We start from the raw sequence: 23,380 nt of genomic DNA, 5'->3' as shown, positions 1-23,380 counted from the left end.
TTTATGAGAAAAGAAGCAAAAGACACATCAAATACTTCTAATTCTTTCTCAAGGGACAGATACAATACAACTCTTCTTTTACTTTCAATACTCAGAATCAGCCATTCCTCTCTGTGTTTTGAGAGGAGATTCACAGTTTCATGAGATATTTTGAGTAGTTAATTATACCATGAACCCCAGATTAGCTGACAGCTGCAATTGCTGTCTATAGTTTGACAGAAGAATAGTAGCATTTCTGGATGCCTCTGCTTGACCTGCTGCTGATTTTTTTAAGAACTCTCATGAAAGCCAGTGTGTGGGTTCCATACCTATAACAGATGCAAACAGCTCTGGCGTGGAGCTCCCTGCAGCCATGAATGTGGCTCCAGCAACATCTTCACTTAAATGCAGTCTCTGGAAGAGAAGTATTGGATATGCTCCTCAGTTTGCAGTGCGCAGTTATACAGCTGTAACAATAGAAGCCCTACATTTTTTGGCCACCGAGCTATTAAAGAACAAACAGCCCCCGTGATACAGAACTATACATTGCCAAACGTATAGTTAGCAAATACACTTTGGGCAAATAAAATGCTTTTAAATGCTAAGTCAGTGGTCACAAAATACTACCTACTTCTAAATAACTGATCAGATTATAGTGGCTTTGATGTTAGAGAGAAGCATCTCTTGCACACTCAAGAAGATTGTAAACTCCAATGGCTTTCAAGAATTCACTTTTGGAATTCTAAACACAATCACGCAAGAATTAAGGTCAATTCTTGGAGTCTCTAAAATGTAAATCTGGTAACAGAAAAATATAACCTCTGTGAATGAAACTTACTAACAACACTTGTATTTCTATCTTCACTCACAACAAAATTAGTCCAATTAGATAAAGACAGGCCTGTACATGGCAGTTAGATCTATTTTTATGACAGTGTCTCTTAAGCGCTAATAGGATGTAGGTGCCTTAGGTGCCTTAGACTTCTAAGACCAATAGAGACATTTAGCTTCAAAAGTGGGCTGCGACAGTTTAATACTGTCTGAGAATATTCTCCTTGAACTATAAGGACAGCTTTTTTTGAGTCCATCTAGGCTAATCGTTAGTACCTCATTTCTCTTAAAGGACAGAAAAGTGAATAATGACAGGAAGGACCAGTACAGAAATAATGTACTTCTCAGGCAATACACAACATTTTATACTGATAAAAATGGCATGCTACAAAACATGAGAAAACAGAAACACATTTTCTTATTTTATCATGTGATCTATCACTAGTCATACTGCTGAAGGAGCTCAAATATAGGTACACGATTTGAATTCTTCTTAGCTGTCTCAATATTCAGAAGAACATGAGACAAAAGACAAAGATTTTAAGAAAGAACAATGAATTAATTGGTACAACCCAACTGGTACAATTTAAAGCAGGTGTGTATGAAGTATGCTGAAGATAGAAGACCTGAAAAGGGAAAGAATAAATTCCTATTTAATACTTTGTTCATCTTGGTTGCCTCCCTAATTCTTCCACCTGTCCCTCTACTGGTAAGTAAAAGTACATAGCTCCACATAACATTAATAGGAATTGCGTATCTGTCTACATTTCCATAGGAAAATTGACATGCTTTTATATTAATTACATGCATTTTTCAGAAAACTGTCACTTCCTTAAAAACACTGAACATGAGTTTTTCCAATTTTGCCATCACAAAGGAAGAAAAATCTGGTTTTGTATTTTGTGTGCACTTTGCAATAGTCCACTGAACACTTAACCAATACAAGATGTTCTTGCCATGTATAGATTCTAATCCCTCCTGATGATCACTCTTAATTAGAATTCTGCATGTAATTTTTCAACATCTTCACAGCAATTACGTAAAGGAATTTGCTATTTTTATTTAATATAAAAATATGTATTCTCATTCCATATCAAATCACGATAGATACTTTTCATTTACATTCTCCCTTTTCTACACTTGATCCTAAGCACCTGCTCCATGTTGATACAGTGGTGGATGCTTAACAAAAATTGTACAGCCAACGTATTAATTTGAAAATGCACAATTTTTTTTTCTTCACAAATGAATCTTAAAACTAGAGTACAGTAACAAACCCAAATCATCCATATTTCATATCCACCCTACCTACATGCTTCAGACACTCAAGAGTGGATTTTACCAATTGACCTCCTGAAATTTTTCATTTTTACTCCTTGAATGACCCCATGGGGACTAATGGGCTAAGTTTACAGCTTAGATTTTTGATGGAATGCCTTAATACTCTGAAAAGGACTGCAGCCAAAAAATTAACAGGAAGGAACTCCAAACAATGAGGGCACAAAATGTTCACTGCAGTGTGTAAATACGTTTTCAAAAGAGGGATAAAGTTCTTTAACATACCTCACAAATTTTCTCTAAGGATGGAACAAAGAAGTCATCACATACTATAGCCAAAGCATAGAACATATACAGAGCCTGTAAGAAAGTAAATTCAAGAAATACTTCAGATGTTTCCTCTGCACAAAAAGAGGAAAAAAGTAATGCTACATTAATTCAGACAGATAAGAATACATAACTTCATTTTCTACCCCATTTTAAACAAAAACACCTCTGCTGATCAATGCATGGCATAAAAGTAGATTCTTATACCTAGGGTTAGGACAGTAATGGTTGCCAAACCCTAGAATCTGAAAAGCATGACAGTCCGAATGAAAAGGGAGTAAAAAAAATTTCATAGACAGGAAAATAACAGGCAGGACTTTACCAAGTTACGTGGTCCTCATTTATATTTTCAATTGATAAATGGATCAAGTAATTGAAAAGAAAGCAACAGCACGCAGATTAGCAACATAAAATAATCATACCTAGAAATAAGTGGACGCTGAGCATGGCTCATTGCAACACACCTCTCAGTAATGATCCTGATTTCATGCACACTTACAATGCTCCCACTATATTATGTAACCTTATGTTTCCTGAAAGTAGGCCTAATCCTGCTGTTCTCCATCAAAAACGTCTCTTTTGTTACATTATTTTTCCTGAGCTAAGAATGGAAAACTGAAGCCTGTAGGTCTTATTTGTTTTGCTTTTTCTACAATAAAATATAAATCTCAATGTGTTTTTTAAATATACATATTTAATCAGATTTGCATTTTTTTTTAAATTACAATTGCATCTTTTGCATACAGGAACAATAGAAAAGAGATTCAAGAATCTTCCACATCACAGATTATGTCATCAACAAAGGAACCCCAAGCCCTGTTTACAATGCCTCTGTGCTTCATTGAGCCAGGATTTTATCAGCAAGAGGATGAATATACAGGCACTGTAAATTCAGACCTGTATAATATTCTTAAATAAATACTACTTTTTGAGCATTTGTACCTACACAGGGATATCTAAAATACAAAATTAAAGTATTAGAAATAGGTCGATAAATACAGAGGGCTGTTTGTTAAGGGTTAATGATCAAAAACTAACATGATCAATATCTTACAAAAGAAATAAAAGAAAAATTAAGCACGGTAGAGGAAAACTTACAGCAATGATGTGAAGGAGAACCCCTCCTTGCTGCCGTTCTTTATTTGTGAATATATCGTCAGGAAATTCATGAATGGCTGAAACAGAAGTATACATATTTTATGTATTTTACAGGACCTACAAACAGAATAGTGAAGAATAAGGATACACCTGTAGAAAAATACGACCAAACATGAGTGTATCTTCCCACTTAGTACACTGCAACCTGAGAAATCAGAATCTCTTTTCTGCTTTGTAGAAAAAAACAGAGAACTGAAACTATTATAGGTGTCACTATTTACCATCATACTAGTCACTTAAACCAACCTCCAGTGTACCAAACATGATACATTATTAATGTCCTATTTTCAGAATTAACTCTCCTGAATGGTCTCTAATTATATTTCCAAAATGGTCAGCACAGGCACTAAAAACACCATTCTGAAATAACAGTCTTGGCTTTAAGTGTGGCTTGCTCTGAAATATTATGCAATGACTGTAACAATCCATCAAGTTCTTAACTGCAAATTTTTATATAACTCTGCAAATCAAACAACAAACCATTCACAAAGAATAAAGTTATTCCAAGAATTTTCCCATGAAGACTACTATCACTATCTAGCAAAGAAAGAGATGAAACAGAAACAATAGGTGGAAAATAGGAATGTATGAAGTCATGAGTTCTGCGTTTAATTCTGTGTGGCACTGAGGTTGTGTACAGTTCAACTGAAGAATTTATGTTAAACACAGAGGCAAGAGAGTGAAAAATGGACTGAGTTACCAGCCATTCATGAATCACCAAACACACTTGAAATTCTTAGCTGCAGTGAGAGGACACTCTAGTTTCAGACTAGAATTACTTTTCAATTCTGAAGTGTTTGAGTTTTTTACAAATACAAAAACAGTCCATTTGTAGTCCGTATATTCACATGCTTCATGTGTTTAGCTTCATAAAGACTTGAACCCTGTTTGTGCAAAGGTCGAGATTTCATAGCTTGTTTTTTCACTTGGTGTCCATTACAACAAACACATCATCCTGGAATGAATATTTTGGCAACAGGTTGTTTTTAAAACCTTGTATACACTAATCTTACCTTCCTTCCAAAAGTCCAATTTACCATTTTGTGAAATCTCCCTAAATTCTTCAACCTACTATTTAAAAATCACTACAGTTTGCTTAATGGTACTAACAATCTGTAAAACACAAGTTCAACAATGATGACTTACTGCAATTCCTTTACTGATTTCAGTAGGCCTTTCATTAAGACCTGCTCTCACTAAGACCTGTTGTATTCTGACAGGAACCAGAATTAGCACTTCATATGTTGAACAGAGGTTTTCCAAAATAAAGATGCTTCTTTTCTTTTAAATCTTAGAAAAGAAAAATCGTTCAAATTTATTGTAAATTTTCTTTAGATATTTCTGATACTCCTAATCATAGGTAAATGTTGTATTTCTGGTCCTCCTTCAGTAATCACAAGGAAAAATGAAAGTAACATGGATATAAACTAATTCACCAGTACAACTGCATAATAATACTCATTCAATAATTGAATAAGCAGAATGCCATTCAGGAGTATGCAGAGTACCTCTGCACCTAAAGATCATCAGCACACCAGTATTTTTCAGGATTTGTTTCAAGAAAGTGAGTCCAGGTTGCTACATAACTCCACATCACAGCCTCTGAGCTGCACTGCGAGGAGATGTGTGGCCTTACAGAACAGAATGGCTGTATAAATGCAAGTCATACCATGAGTAAAAGACATTTGCCTATCAATCCAAACAAACTCAAGTACTTGTAAAATAAAAAAACGGGTCACTTTCCTTTCTGTACAGTTTTTCACTGCTTACCTTCGAACAAGGAAAATGACAGCAGAAATATAACATTAAGTGGGAGAAAACTGGTTGCACTGTAGTCTTGAGATATTGTATTTATAGCAAACATCAGAAAAACCCACAAGCTGCTGGTCAAGATGCAGCAATCTGCAGTGACTCTACCTACAGATGAGTATTTTAAGATACTGGAAGAACCTTATATAAATTTAACAGTCAAGCAGGCTTCCCGTAGTAATGTATTACTATTGTATATCATATACTTTTATATATATATGTATGTATGTATACACTACTCTAAGTATATACTGTACTGTTATTAGTTGTATGCAATTTAGTTAAATTCAGTAATAACATTCCCTCCATGTGGCAATTAGGAGGAATATCCTTTTGGAACCAACTCTGGAAAGTCAAAAATAAAAGAACTTGTCAGCCTCACTTGCTGCCAAAAGCAAAATTTCTCAGAGGAGTTATTTGCTGCTATATGAAATACAGAATGGGAAAAATTAATCAGCACCCAAAGCATATGTTTTTAAATAAAAATCCAGCCAATAAAAATTAATTAAAATAATTAATAACTAAAAAAGCATTAAGGAGCCCTCTTCTCCAGGAGAAAAAAGTGCTACAGCTTCTGACATGCTCCTACACAATATGATCCTTCCTGCAACTCTGGCTAAAATACCATGACCAACATGGGAGCATACAAACCATGTATTTGAACAACTACATTCTTTATTACACTCTCCATTTGTCTTTCATCTCTTCGATTCAAAACAGGGCAGAAGTGCAAGTATTCCAGCAGTGGCCCAGGACAGCAAAGAGCCATGGCCTGAGACTCCAGCAGTGCTGAAGCAGAACTACAATACAGGGTGCATCCTTCCATATAATGGGAAGGTTTATAAAGGTTTGTACCCACCATGACAAGTAGCTGTGCAAGAAACACCATTTCCCCTACTGCCACCCAGAGGGAATATTCCCTGTTGCATGATTTGGCAAAACTAATGTGTCATCAGGGGAGCTATTACCCAGCTGGCAATTTCCTTCCCTTCACTGTAGAATATTTCACAGTATAACACTAACAGTGGTTGAACCAGTATAAACCAAAATCTCAAGAAACATTAATAAAAAAACAGTAATGGTATCTTTCCAATGCAATTTCACTTATGCAAAGTTGATACTAAATAGGAAATCCAAAGACCAGAAGATGTCAAAGAAAAGAAGAGGGAAATGAGCCAAGGCTTCCGATGCCAAGGAAAAGCAAACAGCTTCATTGCAAACCAACACGGTTCATATGTAGAGTAAGATGATGTTGTATTTCTAATAACTACTTGAACTAAACACCTCCTCACGTCAGAGAAGTACTTTCATATGAATAAGCACAAAGACAGCTTCTCTGTAACGTAACACTTCTCTCTAAATAGAATTCACATCATGCAATTCTTCCAATACATAGATACTACAAAATCTTTAGTAGTCAGGGAAGTTAAACAAGTTTCTGGACTCTACTAAATAAGATTTCATCCTTAATGAAATGGCTACCTGCCAGTGATATCCAAGGTAGTCTGCAGCTTTTTAGCGTATTTGCTTTTCTCATGGTTTTACTATCCAGATAATCGTAAATTTGGAATAATCATCATCTATAAAGTCTGCATTTTTCCTTATTTACTCACTGTACTGTGTTTTCAAGATTTTAAACACAGATCTGTTTTTCTTATCCACTGCTCTGGTAATCCGGTTGATCACGAAAAGACTGTCTGGACTCAGATTCCTCAGGCCTGGGTATCTTCATCACTTAAGCAAAGGGCAGTGGTATTCTCTCATTTGTACAAGCTAACAAAGGGGGTATATCATTACTGTGTTTCTGCTCTGCCCACAGCCTACAATATGGTGAGTTCAGGCAGGAGAGCACCGCTCTACCTCAGCAGAGATATTTTCTCACGTATGGGAGACGTGGCGATCTGGCAGCCTGAGTGGGAGCTACATCTCCTTAGTTTTCACTGAAAAGAGACAGAACAGATGGGAAGAGGAGCTGAAAGCAGTACATCTAACAGGGCTAACCTTTGCCAAAAAAGGAGAAGAACATACACCAATCATCTTTAAATCAACTAGAAATACAGAAATATTTATCCTGCTGGTACTGCTGCAAAACCATGACTCCTGCAGCTCAACTTATCAAGCACAGGGGGAAGGGAGGGCACAAGAAGGCCAAGTCTATACTGAAATTGTGATTGTTCTGCAGCTTGCTCCCTCTCCCCAAAAATGACATGAGCAGGGACACAAGGAAAGCTTCTCTAACCACGAATTTGAGGTAGTGACACTGCCACCTTTTACTCCAAATGTTGAAAATATTAAAAACATCTTGATTGTGATATGACAGGAAGAATGACTCACCTTTGATAGAAAGCTCTGACTGAGCTGCCTGTGGCTAAGGAGCTAACACAAGTATGCAAAGAGCATGCCCCACAACAGCATCACAGAAGCCGCAGAGCTTAAGATGTCTGAGTGGCTCTGAACGCAGATCTGATCTGCAGCAGACAGGGGCAACCCAGGCATGCCAGTGACACCGGCCCGTGCTTAGGCTGTTACCAGATTACTTCTGAGTTCCAGCAGAGCATTGTTCCCATATGCCCTGTCCATACCGTGTGAGGCAGTCTGCCAATGAAGTTAAATTTCAAAATCTCCTAAGCCTGACAGAACATCTCAACAACCACGTGGATCTGTGGTTTTATAACCCACCTCGACACGTGATGTCTTCACCTTATCAGCTCTTGATTTACTCACACAGGCAACAAACATGCTGACCCTTAATACCTGCTAAACGTTCAAGCATGTTACACCTCTTTACCTTCTCCTCATAGGAAGAAAGGAGCTGTAGCTTTTTGAAAATACATTATCAACTGGTTCCCTCTGCCTTTGCAGTGAAGGTGATCAGGCAAATAACACACACATCTTTTCTTTGTGAAAGCTCTTCGGGAATATTTCCTGTTAATTTATACCAGTTCACATTGAATGGAATTTTGTGCAATACTGAGTTCAAGAAATGTTTGGACAGTGCTCTCAGAAACGTTATTTGATTTTGGGTGGTCCCATGTGGAGTAGGTCTCAGTGATCCTTGTGCAGTTCCTCCAACTTGGGATTGGATTTCTGAAATGCCTGCATCTTGTTCCCCCTCTGCCCTGGGTGCACATGTCAGGATACATTACATATACAAGCTGTGATATCTACTCCTGGCTTTCAGTGGGTGCCCACCATTGGACTCACCCAGGGCACATGTATAAGGAGAGTAAGGACAGGCAAAAGGCGGAATTAAATACTTCCACGTTATCTCCCTCCATAAGCATACTCATAAGCCAGATTGAATATTTCAATTTAGTGCCATTTGTTTAAGCACTGCAAGCAGCTTTAGTCAACTCTGCACTTAGTGTGTTTATATTTACATGCAATTTCCTTTTTACATTGCAGAGCCTCATCTTCCTCAGGCTTCGTGTTACATTCAACTATGTGTATTTGTGTCTCAGTTATGGAACACCAACTTTCACTGTGTGCAGAAATAAGCTTCTTTGGATGACTCTCATGAAAATGCATGCATCCTTACTAGGCATCAGCAGTAAAATGTCAACAGTCTGAGCACCAAAAGTTGAAATTGCAAATCTCCTTGGTACTGTAGCTTGCACTAATTCATAATTCCATACCAACATAAACCACTTGAAGATTTTAGTGAAAGCCAGGAAATCACCACTCTTACCATCCCCACACAGTGCAGAGGACCCATGTCAGCTGAGCTGCTCTAAATCCAAAGGGTAAGTATGCCTTAGAATTACCGTTGCTTTCAAAATATCTGTGGGTTTTAACCCACACTGTTCTTCAAAACCAACATACTCAGACGATTTTTACTGAAAGCAGGTCATCATCCTGAATCAATGGAAGAAACTCTTCCCATATTCTCTTTTGCACTATCAAGATGTCAAGAGCCATCCGCTAGTTCCATTTCACATATTAGCTCAGACGATAGAGCAGTCACAATCTCAGAAATGACTGTGGTGAGCTCACAATAGCCCAATAAGCGTGTCAGTCCTGATGAATGTCATAATCCACTCATCTGATCTTTTTTTTGTAACAACGTACTTTCAGTTTTCTGACAGCAACTGTGCAATTTAGAAAGGAGCAGGGTCACTTTTGTTCGTAGAAATGTACTGACTTCTTTTACTTAAGCATTTTGCTGTTAACAGTTGAAACCTGAAGATCATAATGTCACGCTGAAATTAGTGCACGTATATACAAAATATCATCCACTAGCCTTCCTTTTTAACAAGGCACTTCCTTTTCCCAAACAAGGCACAGTAAATTTTAATAGTTATCATAGAATGATAGAATCATAGAATCACCAAGGTTGGAAAAGACCTAAAAGATCATCCAGTCCAACCGTTCACCTATTCCCAATAGCTCCCACTAAACCATGTCCCTCAACACAACATCCAGTCTTTCCTTGAACACCCCCAGGCTCGGTGATTCCACCACCTCCCTGGGCAGTCCGTTCCAGTGCCTGACCACCCTTTCTGAAAAGTAATACTTCCTCATGTCCAGCCTGAATCTCCCCTGCCGTAGCTTGAAACCATTCCCCCTAGTCCTATCACTAATGACACAAGAGAAGAGGCCGACCCCCAGCTCACTACAACCTCCCTTCAGGAAGTTATAGAGAGCAATGAGGTCTCCTCTGAGCCTCCTCTTCTCCAGGCTGAGCACATGAGGAAATCATGTGTGCCACAGTACACTAAAACCACATTTTTACAGAATTATAGGCAGTCTAAATTCATTAAAAATATCACACAGAAATCAGACTTAAAAATAACCCTTTCCAACTGCACGTGCTGACATGCCACTAGTTCTGAAGTGCCAGTGGAGAAAAACAGCAAACTCAGCAAATCCTTTCATACATGAAAACTGTTAAATTTAAAATCTTACAATGCCAAAATAAAAAAAGCAAACACACACACAAAATGCATAAAAAAACAACAAAAAAACAACCCACCACCACAATTCAGTGATAATCCTGGGTGCCATCCGGAAAAAATAAGACTTAGTAAGCTTTAAGCTCCCATTCCTATTAGACAGCTGTTTCTAGTTCTCTGTAGCAGGATGGCATGTGGATTTTCCCTCAAATACTCAGCTCGGATTCTGTAGGATAATAATCCAGGCACCAGTATCAAAGCAAACCCAGAATAGACAATTCAAAGAAATGCTCTCATGTGCTTGAAAAATTTTGCAGGAAATTCCTTTAAAGATAACTCTTCAGTAAACTGTTTTCACAGGTTGTACTGCTGCTGAGCAAAGTACAACAAAAGTACATGAAATACCACCCAACTTTTTTAGAGCCATTTGTGCATACTCAGTGTAATGCTGTGTGAAGCCAAAGATCAAACATTCTATTTCCAGGCAAAGTACCATATGGCAGGAGGCACAATAAGAATCCTCCCCTGTAGTCCTCACCTTACAAGCAGTAGAAATCATGAGCAAATTTTATCTCTGCGGTATAGTAATTCAATTTGCATTGCTCAACTAAAAGAAGGCTGCCAAATGCGATTATCTGTGTGATGATAAGTAGCAGCTCATGAAGCAAATAACTGACTCAACTTTAAACTATTAAATCCATTTAATATATGTATTGTAAGAGGATGGTGCATAGATGAAATATCCTTCAAAGCTCTCCCTCCATCAGTGTGAAAACTATGAAAATTTCTACACAGGATTGGATTAGCTACAATCAAAAGTATCATTAATACCTTATTAAACCCTGGACTTGTATTTAATTTATTTTCTCTTTTATTAAAAAAGCGAATCATTTGTACTCATTAAGGCAATGTCAAAGGATCAAACCAAAATACATTAACAATAATCTGCCAACAAAAAGAAAATCACAGAGGAGTCAGCGATGACACATGGGAGCAGGGATGACACGTGGATGCACAAGTACAGTAACATGGTGATGCATTGGCACATCAGAGTGCATCAATACATGCATATTAGGCTCTGTGCTAATGCTTTTAATGTCCATAAGCTTTGGTATCATCTTTTTTTTTTTTCTCCTAGCTTCCAGCAATATGCTCTTTAGAAGCTACTTTTAAAGAGTTAGACAACATTTGCCTCATAATTAGTTTTCATTTCTTTCTGGGAACAGCTAGTTATCTCACATTATTTTCTCTTATGGGTAGCATTACCCTGTTGCCTTCATGTAGCTGCATCTCATCCCTACATCTGCAAAGAAACAGGTCCACAGGAGACAGATAGAACATTCCTGAACACATCTGCTATGATCCGTGATTTCAGTGCAGCTATCAAATTGTGATGTCCACTCAAATTAATTAATAATGAGGACAAGAATTTTCAAATCAGTACTGACAAGAGGTGAAATTACCTATACCCAGTTTTGGTGTATTCTCACAACTCCTTAGAATTGAGTTCTGTGTAGTGTAATGCTTCAACATGACTCAATTCTACAGCTTAGTTGTGCCTATGTGAAATAAGCAGTTGGTCTCAGGAACCAATCACAGAATTTCTCAAGTCAGTGAATGTCAACTGTGATTACAGTACTGGTTTTACAGAGCACGCAGGTATTCCTCAAAACCTCTCCCAAGGATGCCAAACAGTTACTATTCACCTCTTTCCCATCTCTTTCATTGTACAAGCCAAGACACTAATGCCAATTGCAGCTTTTTTCTCTTTTTCACTTACTGTCTCATGCTGCCTCAGCTATGTCAATAGTGCATTGTTCAGTCAAAGATGCCAATGCAGTTCAAACAGTAGCAGGATCCAGCACTGGTGCTGTTTCATTGGCTGTGTCAGTTTTCAGCTTGGGGGGAATAATTTGGCTAATCCTCCATTCAGGACTGAATAATCATTGTGGTATAATGTAGAAAGGCTTAAATGGTACTAACTAGCGTTTGTTCTGTTAATTAACTACAAATTTCTGCCACTATTAAAAACTAATGTTTCCTACGCAGTATTTTCCTCTGTTTTTTTTTTTCTTTCCATTTTGAGCATCATACATTCTAGCCCCCCTCTCCTTTCTCATGCACCTTTCCCCTCATTTTTTGTTTCTTAAAAGTTGATGGGTTTTATGGCCAACAGATTCACAGATTCTTTCTTCATCTGAGGTGAAAGCCATCTGCCTATGGGGGTTTTGGACTCCACTTACCTGCATCCTTTTAAAATCCAGATAAAAAGTGACTTTCCTAGCAAGATCCTTGTCTTATTTAGGGTGGGGGGAAAAAAGAAGTTTTTGGAAAAGAGATGCCAATTGAATTAACTGTCTATGCCATGATTCACATATGAAAGGGCAGCTACAAAAGGTGTGGCAATTTTTTTTTACAGGCAAACTTGCAGCTGGAAACAAGGAGGAGGATCAAACATCACTTGAGTTCTAGTGAAACCTAGTTTGCTCACCTGTGCGCAACAGTCAGAAGTCTGCTATCATGGAGAGCCTGTGATGTCTGCAATGTCAATGACATCTACAAGGGGACTTCAATAAAAATCTATTGGTAAGTTGAATAACCAAATATAGTCTGGCTTCAGTAACAAATGGCTCTGAAAGTCAACTAGGAAAGCTATGGTACTTATCAAAAACATTATCAAGGGTGTAACAATTTAAAGATATATCAGCAACCCTGGTTGAAATGAAGCTACATTTGGCACAAAAGAAGGAAGATTTTACAAAAGATGGTCTGTAACTCTCTGGTTTTAGTACCAAATATAAACTAGAGCTGTTTTTATATATTGTTGCACTATGCTTTAATGAGAAGTTTAGCAGTCAGAGCAGACCACCTTCTGCCCTGTTCCCAAAACAACTCTTTGAGCAGGCATGCAAGGAACAAGCAATGAAGAAATAGTCCTTGACAGATTTTTCTATATAGCATAATTTCATAGCTGGAAGAATCTCATTTTTGTGCTGCTTTAATGTGCAAATAAGAAAATCAGTTAATTGGATATGGAACTAAGTTGAAGTCTCCTTTCTCTTTTAACATCTGATGAGCTCCATTTGGATGTCACCCTTTTTAACCCTAAGATGTATTATTATTACATTGATGCCACATAACAATGGGGTCAAAACTGCCCTTCAAAGTTAAGCTTGCTAACAGAGATGGATTTAATATGAAGACGACTATATTTATGATTGTATATAGATGGAAATAAATTTTCCTTAGAAAATACCATTGATTCTGAACATTCCTGCTTGCAAATTCATTATAAAAGTATTTCTCTGTACAATCAAGCTCTACTTCCCTGCTTTCTTCAGTGAATGAAATAACGTGCTTCTAGCTTTTTATACTTGCTGAAGAGAGACCTCAAATAACACTATATATTATGTTATACATCTAAGATATGAGGAGAATTCCTGTCTGGTACGCCAATAGAAGTGACAACCACACTGAAAATAAAAATGACAGGCAAAATTCATCTCGGTCAAGGTCAGTTCACAAATAAAATTTGACCTGCTGACAGCTTAAAAAGTTGCAGGTTACTTGACAAGTGAACAGATTACATATAGAAAACACTGAAAAGGAAGAAATTAGCAGCCCCAAGAGGTCTTTTCAGAGCTTCCTTTCAGAACAGAAATGCACTTTAAATGAAACCGTGCTTTTGTGCCTTCAGCACAGTTAATGAACAATAACAGGTTTTTGAATCCCCCTTACTTCAGCAAAAGCTGCAGTATGGCTTATTTAAAAGTAGCTGTATTGGCACACACCATTCTTTCTCCCTACATGCATGGAAAAGGAAATCAAATACAATGTTTAATATATGAATGTTTTTACTCTTTTTCTGATAGCCAATCCAACCTGGAATTTTAACCATCCAGGAAAACTGTGCTAATCTTCAAGCCGAAATGGCACAAAAGCTATAGACAATGTCCTCTATCAAGTGAAGACTGAGTTCAATAAACTGTTTTTTTTTTTTTGTAGAAAAAATATATTTTTTATGGATATGGAAGGAAAATGATAAGAAGGCAGTGGTAAAAAGTACTGCTCAAACATTTAGTTTACCTTCTTGCAAATTCAGAATTGTTTCCAACATTTACATGTGCTTTCTCTCTTTGAGAAGGAACAATAAAAATGCTCAGTACTAAGTCAGAGAAAATCCCTCTGAGCTGATCTCTCTTCAGCCAGAATTCTCAAAAATGCACAGCAGCAGCAAGCCAAGATTTTCAAGCAGCTGTTGATGCCCCAAGCTGAGATTAGCTAATTAATTCTTTGAATTTTGCTAAATTGTTTTTAAAAAATCCAAAATAGCCACAGAGTTAGAAAACTCAGGGTTTAGAGAGAAGTCAGATTTTGGAGTATTTAGTATTTTTTTTTCCATGTATGTTCAATGCTTTGAAAATCTAATTTTTATATGAACAATTGAAAGCACAATTTTTTTTTTTTTTTTTTTTTTCCACTTTTCCTGAAGCCAGGCTCTGGAATTAGGCAGTTATGTAAGAATCTCAGCTTTCATTTAAAACAAAAAATGTGCTTCTAGTCTTTTTGTTTGTGGAAAAAGGCCCAAATCCAAAAATGAGCAAAAAACATTTTTTTTAAAAAAAGCCACAAATGTTTCACCTTCAAGCAAACATCACAAATTTGCAGAGTTTGCACATAAAATGTACCTGACTTGCAAAACATTAAGAACTGGTCCCAGTACAAAAAAGACAGGGAGCTGTTGGAGAGGGTCCAGAGGGCCAGGAAGATGATCAGGGGATGGGAGCACCTCCCCCATGAGGACAGGCTCAAGTGCCTGGAGAAAAGAAGGCTACACAGTCACCTAATTGCAGCCTTTCAGTGCCTAAAAGGGAGCCTACAAACAGGACGGGAATCAACTCTTTGAAAGGGTTGATAACTGCAGGACAAGAGGAAATGGTTTTAAGTTGAGCAAGGGAAGATTTAGGTTGGATGTCAGGGGAAAGTTCTTTACAGAGAGAGTGGTGAGGTGCTGGAACAGGCTGCCCAGAGAGGTTGTGGATGCCCTGTCCCTGGAGGTGTACAAGGCCAGACTGAATGGGGCCCTGGGCAGCCTGGTCTAGTATTAAATGGGGAGGTTGATGGCCCTGCATGTGGCAGGGGAGTTGGAGCTTCATGATCCTTGAGGTCCCTTCCAACCCTGGCTGTTCTGTGATTCTGTGGTATAATTTTCTTGCTTAATGATGGATTATGCCTTTTACAGCCCTTAACTCGAGCATGGTAGTGCTTTGATTCAAGCTGGCAACCTGTCAGGAAGCACTAGTTACAGCATACATCAGCACATCTTCTCAGCCACTAACACAATCGCTCCATAGTCATTCAATCATTGTGTGAAGCCCTTGAGATGTTTTTCCAGAGCAGTTGCTTGCATCTATGTTAAGCTAATCTGAGGCAGATTGTTCAGGTTAACTCAGTAGTAAAGACACAAGCTGAACGATTTTCCCAACTGTGTGGTTTAGTTAATACCAACGTAGGGAATGATACACACAAGATTGATTTCCAGCAGTTGTTTTATCCACTAGATAAACCTCTTCCTGTTCTTACTGTGAAAGCGTACATTTTGGTTTAATACAAGAGTGGCAGATGACCAAGTAATAACTTGTTTCCTTCAGTTAATTTTTTTCCCCTAAGTTTTAACAGTTGGGAGATTTAAAAAATGTGTCTGCAGTAGAATCAACAGTTTCAGCAGTTCAGTAAATAAAATGATCATATGGATTTTCTGTTCTGTTAACATGAGGATTTTAACATATCTGAACTTGGCAGACTTAACAAATTCCATTTAAACTCATTTCAGTTCAAACTCTTATCTATTGAATTCTCATTCCTTGACCACATTTTTGCTGAGGGGCTAATATTGAAAGCAAGAAGTATTCCCCCAAAACTTAATGGAGCTTTACCGATTTACATCAATTCAAGATTCCAGTCCACAATTTTTTCCTTAATTAGAAAGGTTCAAAGGCATAAACAATGCAAACACGTAATGCATAATACATAATTCTCAGTTTAGAACTAGATAAAGTAATCCTGAATTTAGAAAAAACACGGGGAAGATACAATTCAGCAAAGACAGAAGCAATTTTTTTTTTTTTTACAGGGGAAGGCATAAATAACAAGGCATAAATCAGCAACCTGGATTCCATACAGGCCAGGAGTTCTGTGACTCTGCAAATTCATCAGCCCAAACCCATATCATCAGTTATAGAAGTTAGTACATAATACCAGACCCACTTTAAAGAGACTCTTGTATTTGGAGTGAGGCACTGATTTAAATACTCAGATGAAGCACGTGTGATGATCTTATCTTAAAAAGGACAAAAAAAATTATCTTTGAAGATTATTTAACTTGAAGACAACTCAAGCTATTACTAAACAGCAAAAAACCACTCTAGTAGTGAACTACAGAACCGTTTTCACTGAAGAATCACAAAGAACTATCAGTGGTAGCCAAATAAAATCATACATACAGGGTAATATATGTTAACAATAGAGCCACTGTATGTTATGGATGGCACTGGTGACCTTTTCTAGTGGATTCATGCAAGGAAGGTTAACAGAAATCCAGTTTGTGTGGCTATTATGAAAACAGCATAGACAAAATAAACAGAGATAAGCACACAGGCTCAGCTTAGTGCAAGTGCTATTGTGACATCTATGTCAGACTAGGTTCTTTATTCTGGTTTGTAATCTCGGCATTGTGGTCACTATGCTCCACACAGCTGTATGGTGAACTAGAAATAACCTTCCAGTAGACATACTCTGAATTACTAAGGTAGTCTCTTAAAATTTTATGCCAAAAGAGCAGGCACACCTAGAATTCCTGCAGAAAGCAGTCTGAATATAAATCCTTAAGGAATCAATGATAATGTCCAAGTGCTAGAGAATTCCAGTCATATCGGGTACCATACACTGACAATATCCCAAGATAAGCCCTAGTTTCAGATGAGGCAAATCACAGTTAAAATTGAGCTTGGAATGGTGGAAACTTAAGGAAAGGATAGATTCTGACACATACAGTAATGACTGTAGATCCTGATGGCCATCAGCAACACCTAGTAATGACAAAGGGGGCTGCAGCCAAAGAATGACGATGTAAACCATCCACAGGGCTTCTCTGTCACTACATCAAGTGGGAGGAAATTTGTTTGAAAACCGAAGGCTGGAGCTGCTTCCGATGAAAGGATGGCACTGCTGTGCCAGCAGGCTGAGGAGGTGGTGGTGGCAGCTGGAAGAAGCTGGGCAGGGGATGGTAATTATCTATAATTAACATTTAAGGAAGGAACAGCGTATTCACGAATAACTGACACAATCACGAGATAAGCTGAATATTTTCCTGCCAATAATTGCAGTCACATAAAACATCAGAACATTCACCTCTATGAAAAAGCAATATTGAAAGTTATCTGGATATGGGACATCCGTGAAAAAATATACGCGCACACTTTTCAAAGTCATGCTTCCCACTAAACAACTTTCACAACAAGATCTAGGCAAACAAAAACTTAATGCTCTTTTAAATAAAAAATTCCACCCATCTTCCCAATAAATCGAATGAGGAACCGGAAATAGAACCACCTGCAAATACAGCCACCTTCATCAAGGCACAGATTATCACAGGAAGGAACTGTTTGGAGAAAATTTGACAAAATTTGACAAAGGCATTTCTTATGTATTTGGTTTAAACAACAACTGCACTTCTAGAAAGCCTTTAAGTGCTACCATGCTGACATCTCAGAGACATTAGGATGAGATCACAGGCCTGTGTGTGTTAAAAGTAAAGTAGCCTAAATTTGTAAGCACTTATAATTCAAATCAAATTAGGTACAGCTGTGAATCAGTGTACACAAAAGTCATCCTATCATTATGGTAGGCCCTGCCAGGAGAAGCTGAAGGAGAAGGTTACTCTCATAGCATTCTTAAAATTAATTACTACATATATGGTATTTGTATGCATATAATAATACAACTAAATATAAGAGCTGATATTATAAAATAAAAAATCATTAAAAACACTACATTAGGAAGAAGAAGGACCTATGGGAGTAATCAGTTTCAATTAAAAAATAGCATGTAATAGGGAAGAAATCAGATTTTTTATGAAGACAAAAAAAGCTAATAGAGGACTGAAATGAGTACAGAACATACAGAAAGAAGTACAGAAAATAAGGAGTGTGAAATTGCACAAAACATTCACAGTAGGGAATAACTACTGTGAGGCAAAATGATGCACTATTTTGACTAAACATACAGGGATGTGATAATGAGGCATGAGGACATCCAGGAAGAAATGTCTGAAGGTTTAAGATCTGAGAAGGGAAAAATGTGTCAATAACAGGCATGGATTTGGAAATTACCATCAGACAAGTTATGACTGAACTTATCAGAGCAGAGCTGAAGATGTTATAAAGAAGAGAAGGCAACAGAAGGAAGAAACATGCATTATGCCATAAGGAAAATAAAAAGGCCGCCATGGACACAGTATGAGCAAAGTGAAGGAAATCCCCATAGAGCCTAACACCAAGGAAGACAAGACCAGGGAAAAAATAGAGGTAGAGACTGTAGTAAGAGAGGAAGTATCTAGACAGATCACAGATTGTCCCAGTGACCTGTCTAAAGAGTTAGATGTAAACCAATGGCAGTTAGCTCACATAATTCATTAGATGTGATCCACAGATGTTCAGAATGTTTTAACCCAAATGGTCCAAATATAATTCCCAAAGAATCCACAAATATAAGTATCACATAAGGATATGTCTTTCAGTCAAGAATAACTTGCAGTTAAGGTGTAGTGCAGGTGATCTGCAAGACTTCAATAATTTGCAACACAGACTTCCAAAGGTCAGTAAAATAAACCCAGGGATATTTATTTAATCCCGATAATTTTCACAGTAGCTTTCCTCTTTAAAAAAAAAGCATAAAAATCTCTGCACATTTTAGCCCAATTCAACATCTTTTTTCTTTAGATTTAAGAATATTTTCTCTGCCAAAATCTAACTTACTTTTTGGCTGACATTTTAACAGCATAATTAATAAACTATAACAGTTCAACTACTATTCTATTTTCAACTCTGGCAATACTCTGATATGCGAGCTTGAATAAACCACTTCAGATCATCTGCTTCCCCCCCTCACTATTCTGTCTCTTCTGATGATTGGGTGACTGAGATACAAAGAAATTTTACAATTAAAGATTCATTAAGTAATAGTATCTACATAAAGCAGCAAGCTCAACTTTTTTTATTTATTTATGATGATGTAGTCAGAAAGACAAAAAACTACTTTCCTTGTTACCAGACAAAAACACCAGTAAGAACAAAGAATATAATTTCAAGACATCTGAGATGTAGGAGGTCTGAATCATTTAGATATTTGTTAGTTGCACTTGATATTACTTCAATCTGTAAAAGCTTAGATAACAATATCAAACAGACATGAGTTAGCTGTGTTTTTCTCCTTCTGATATATGTGTCTATATTTACACTTATGTGTGCATATTATATTTGTAATTCTGCTGGAAATATTTCAGACTTCTGTGATAATAAACAAAATGGTCTCCAAATTTGGCCCATTTCTTAATTCAACAATGAAATTAAATACACCACAATGTGAATACATGCAGAATAGCCCTTGGAGGAAATATTGGACAAGGCTTCATTTCATATTTTGAAGTGCTGAACCCCACAAACTCTGACACTGTATTTGATCCAGTTAGCATCTGCCTTTCCACTTTTCCAGTGAAAAGAACTGAACTGCTGCAGTAAAAACAATATTGCTTGTTACGCTGGTGGAGTTGAAGCAACCTCTGACTACACTGAATAATGGAGCTGAATGACTGGAAGTGTCCTCTTCTATTTGACTTCCCTGAATTGCGTACTCACAGGTAAGATATGTGAGGTCAGGTGCAAAACACCTATGTTACCATATACAAGTAAACCCCTACTCACTCAATTCACTAATACATTTTCCTCTACCACTCAACCACACAAAGTGTGCTCCTCTCCTGAAAAGGGGAAAATAGAAAAAGAAGAATTTGATCAACTGAGATCACACTGAATTCAATGTAAAACTGCATGCCCACATTAGCTTTTACTGCAAGCAACATACTGAGTTACTGAAGACATTAGAAGGCAGTGCTGTACTAAACAGCTATAATTAACTGTATCAAAATAAGAAAAGAGGAACTTCAACTACTACTGTTAAAGTTCTAACTATTAGAAATCTTGCAATTAGGCTTACAAAGAAACAGCCCACAAATCCAGCTATAATACTGCTTCAAATAAATGTTCATTAGGGGTTGTGTGGCGAGTATTTAGATAGGAAGTTCTGACACATGGTTTTGCTGTATAAGCGTTTGTTCCAGCTTAGTCCCAGCAGAATGAATCCAAATAACCCCCCAGACTTTCTTCCAGCCCTACGTTTCTCTGTCTGGAGGTGTGGAAGTTCTACCTGGCAATTTATTCAAGTGTAGGTCCCCCAAACCAAGCCTGAGCATCAAGATCATATATGCTTACTTTTGAGTAATTAACCAACCTGATCATTTTCTGCCCCTTCTCCATCTCTCAGCTTCACATTTAATTCCTGCTAACCATGCATTCCACTTCTTGCAACAAATGTGCTCTTTTAAGTTCCCCTCTTACTCCGCAGCCTACCTGTCTGAGGTACACTACCTGCAGGACCTTCCAGAGTCTGATTTGTTACATTTTATTTCCAGCCCTAATCTAGGGATGTACCTTAAAGCATGGTTAAACATGCTCTCTCAAACAGGGATTAACATAAACACACAGGATACTAAGGCAAGGTCTTGGGCAGCACTTCTCACAATAAGTAAGTTTCTAAGTATCCCTTTTGTAATCTCAGAAACTTGAAGATCCTCAGAGATAAGGAAAATACAAAAGTGAACAATGTTCCAGGTTCCTTTCAATTACTGAACTAGAACAAATTTTAAATTGGTTAAAAAGCATAACTGGAACAAAAAAATAAAGACTTTGCTGGGTTTTGATTTGAGGGTTTTTGTTTTAAGGGACTTTTGGCCACAGCAAAGCCAAATAACATTTTTCTACATATTCTTCCCAGCCTTTTCAATATACAGTTCTCCCCTGTATTACAATGCGGCTCTAAATAATAAGTAATTCCTCCTCCTCTTTCTATTCACATCTTTTAAAAGGTCACAAAACCAGTTATTTTAAGGCAACTCTGATTACAACAGGAACTGAGATGAACAGCTTCAACTCCGTACAATAAAAGCAATTTAAAAAGCAATTGAAAAAGCAGCCAGAAGTATTGGTCTTGCTCTAACAAAAGCGCAGTGCAAGAGAGAATACTTAGTAGTAAAAGAATGAAAATCCATCAAGACTCTACTTTGAATGTTTTCAAGCTAAATACCCAACTTAAACATTTCTAACATGCCAATTACCCTAGATTCCAACTGCAAATGTTATATAAAACAGAAGAATTGTCTCTAGCTGAAGAGCGGCCATAGTGACCGCCTAAGAGATCAGCTTCTAGCTATATGTTAAAAATCAGAGACTTCAAAAATTTAGTTTGATCCATTTCTTTCACACACACATATATAAAAAAAAAATATTAAAAAAATAAAAAAAATTGGCGAAAGGAAAAATGAACTATACAAATAATGAGAAGAAAGTGATAAAGAACAGAGAAAAGACATAAAAATGAAATAAATAGAGTCTTGAAAAACTTTGCTAGTCACAGAGGATGTGATTAATATTACCAGGCTGTATCTGATGCACTCTTTTCTAAGATCTCTGTGTTTTCTATCTGATGCAAGGCCAAAGGTAGATCTGCTGGTACATTCTCTAACATTATCTCTAGAAGATGAGAGTAACAGTAATAGAAAGAATATCTATTAATTGCTGATAAATGTCAAATTTAAAACATGTATTCAAACCAAATATACTGTATGAAAAATGAGGTAGCCAAACTGCATGTTAACAAAGCCATTCTTTTACAAATCTAAACTTAACTGTGTTCCAAGAATCATTTCTAATATATGACCTAGGCTCCAGATGAGTCCATTAATGCTTCTACTATTTCCTCTTGAGAGAATCCTGAATAAAAAATGAAGCACTAATATGCTGTTTATCCTCCCAAGAAAGCAATAGCTCGCTAGGAATAAGAATTGCTTATGCGTAACAGCTCCATCTGGTGTGGCTTGCCATTGATATAAGTTACAAATGGACAAAACCTACTAGCTCGCCTAATTTACCTGTCAACCAGTGCAGAATTCATCACTACAACATACCTTCAGTGCTTTTCATTTTATAGTGATTTAAAACTGTTTGAAGACATAATTCATACCAATCAGATTTCTGAACAAGATTTGATGCAGAAGTGACACATAAAATTGAGTTATGAGATGGATACCCATGACTTCCTAGGACATAATCACTGTCAAGCAAATAAACATGCTGCTATCTTCCCAGACATTTACTGTTATTATATATTTGAAGCAGAAAACTTGAAAATCTCCATGTGAAAACATAAGGTGGACTAGCAAAGATCAAGATACAACATAGCATGACTCCTAAATTCCCAAGTGAAGCCTTTATCAGTAGATGAAACTGATTCAGCTTACATTACAGAAACCCCACAGCACACTTTTTTCTTTTTTTTTTTTTTTTTTTTTTTTGCACCTAGCTGCTACACGCTTAGCTGGTTGACAAAGTAGAAGAGAGAAATCCATTCATTTCATGTCAATCTATTCAGCCCCAGCAAAGCATGTCTGGAACACTGTAAAATGTCCATGTACCTAGTTCACAGGCATCCTACATATTGCTTTAATAAGTATTCTATTTCCCTTTCACTTCCTTTCCTAAAGGAGAAAAGTTACTGTATGGCACATATCATCCAAAAAGCAAAAGGACATATTTATCTCTTGCCCGGTCATGAACGAAGAATAGAATCACAGAATCACATCCTGAGTTATAGGGGACCCACAAGGATCATTGCATCCAACTCCTGAGTCTCCATAGGACTTCCCAAAAATCAAATGACATTTCTGAGAGCAGTGTCCAAACATTTCCCAAACTCAACAACTACACAAAATCCAA

At 37.2% G+C, this 23,380-nt stretch overlaps 1 protein-coding gene and 1 long non-coding RNA gene across 5 annotated transcripts in view; one reads left to right on the top strand and one right to left on the bottom strand.

Annotated features, from left to right (window-relative positions):
* LOC122158324 overlaps window positions 1-20,315 on the top strand; it is a 60,710-nt gene extending 40,395 nt beyond the window's left edge. For 2 of the 3 annotated variants that reach the window (XR_006168206.1, XR_006168207.1), the window contains 4 exons: window positions 6,103-6,229; window positions 8,788-9,125; window positions 12,694-12,860; window positions 20,046-20,315. This is a non-coding gene — a long non-coding RNA (uncharacterized LOC122158324). Of the gene's footprint in view, window positions 1-6,102; window positions 6,230-8,787; window positions 9,126-12,693; window positions 12,861-16,407; window positions 19,796-20,045 lie in introns of those variants that run through there. The other variant, XR_006168208.1, reaches the window with a different exon arrangement.
* The window catches only part of SLC24A4 (solute carrier family 24 member 4), an 86,817-nt gene that overhangs the window by 36,044 nt on the left and 27,393 nt on the right, over window positions 1-23,380 (bottom strand). For both annotated transcript variants that reach the window (XR_006168204.1, XM_042814949.1), the window contains exons 3-5: window positions 3,514-3,590; window positions 2,374-2,448; window positions 309-393 (exon numbers count right to left, since the gene is read on the bottom strand). Coding sequence is in view for 1 of the 2 variants with exons in the window: in XM_042814949.1 (XP_042670883.1) it covers window positions 309-393; window positions 2,374-2,448; window positions 3,514-3,590 (237 nt within the window). In the remaining variant the exon portion in view is untranslated. The remainder of the gene's footprint in view (window positions 1-308; window positions 394-2,373; window positions 2,449-3,513; window positions 3,591-23,380) is intronic.

Source organism: Centrocercus urophasianus, unplaced genomic scaffold (assembly GCF_019232065.1).
Source record: "Centrocercus urophasianus isolate 14NV4802_14NV808 unplaced genomic scaffold, USGS_Curo_1.0 seq_14, whole genome shotgun sequence".
In the NCBI taxonomy this organism is placed as follows: domain Eukaryota; kingdom Metazoa; phylum Chordata; class Aves; order Galliformes; family Phasianidae; genus Centrocercus; species Centrocercus urophasianus.
This window is presented reverse-complemented; position numbering and strand designations above follow the sequence as displayed.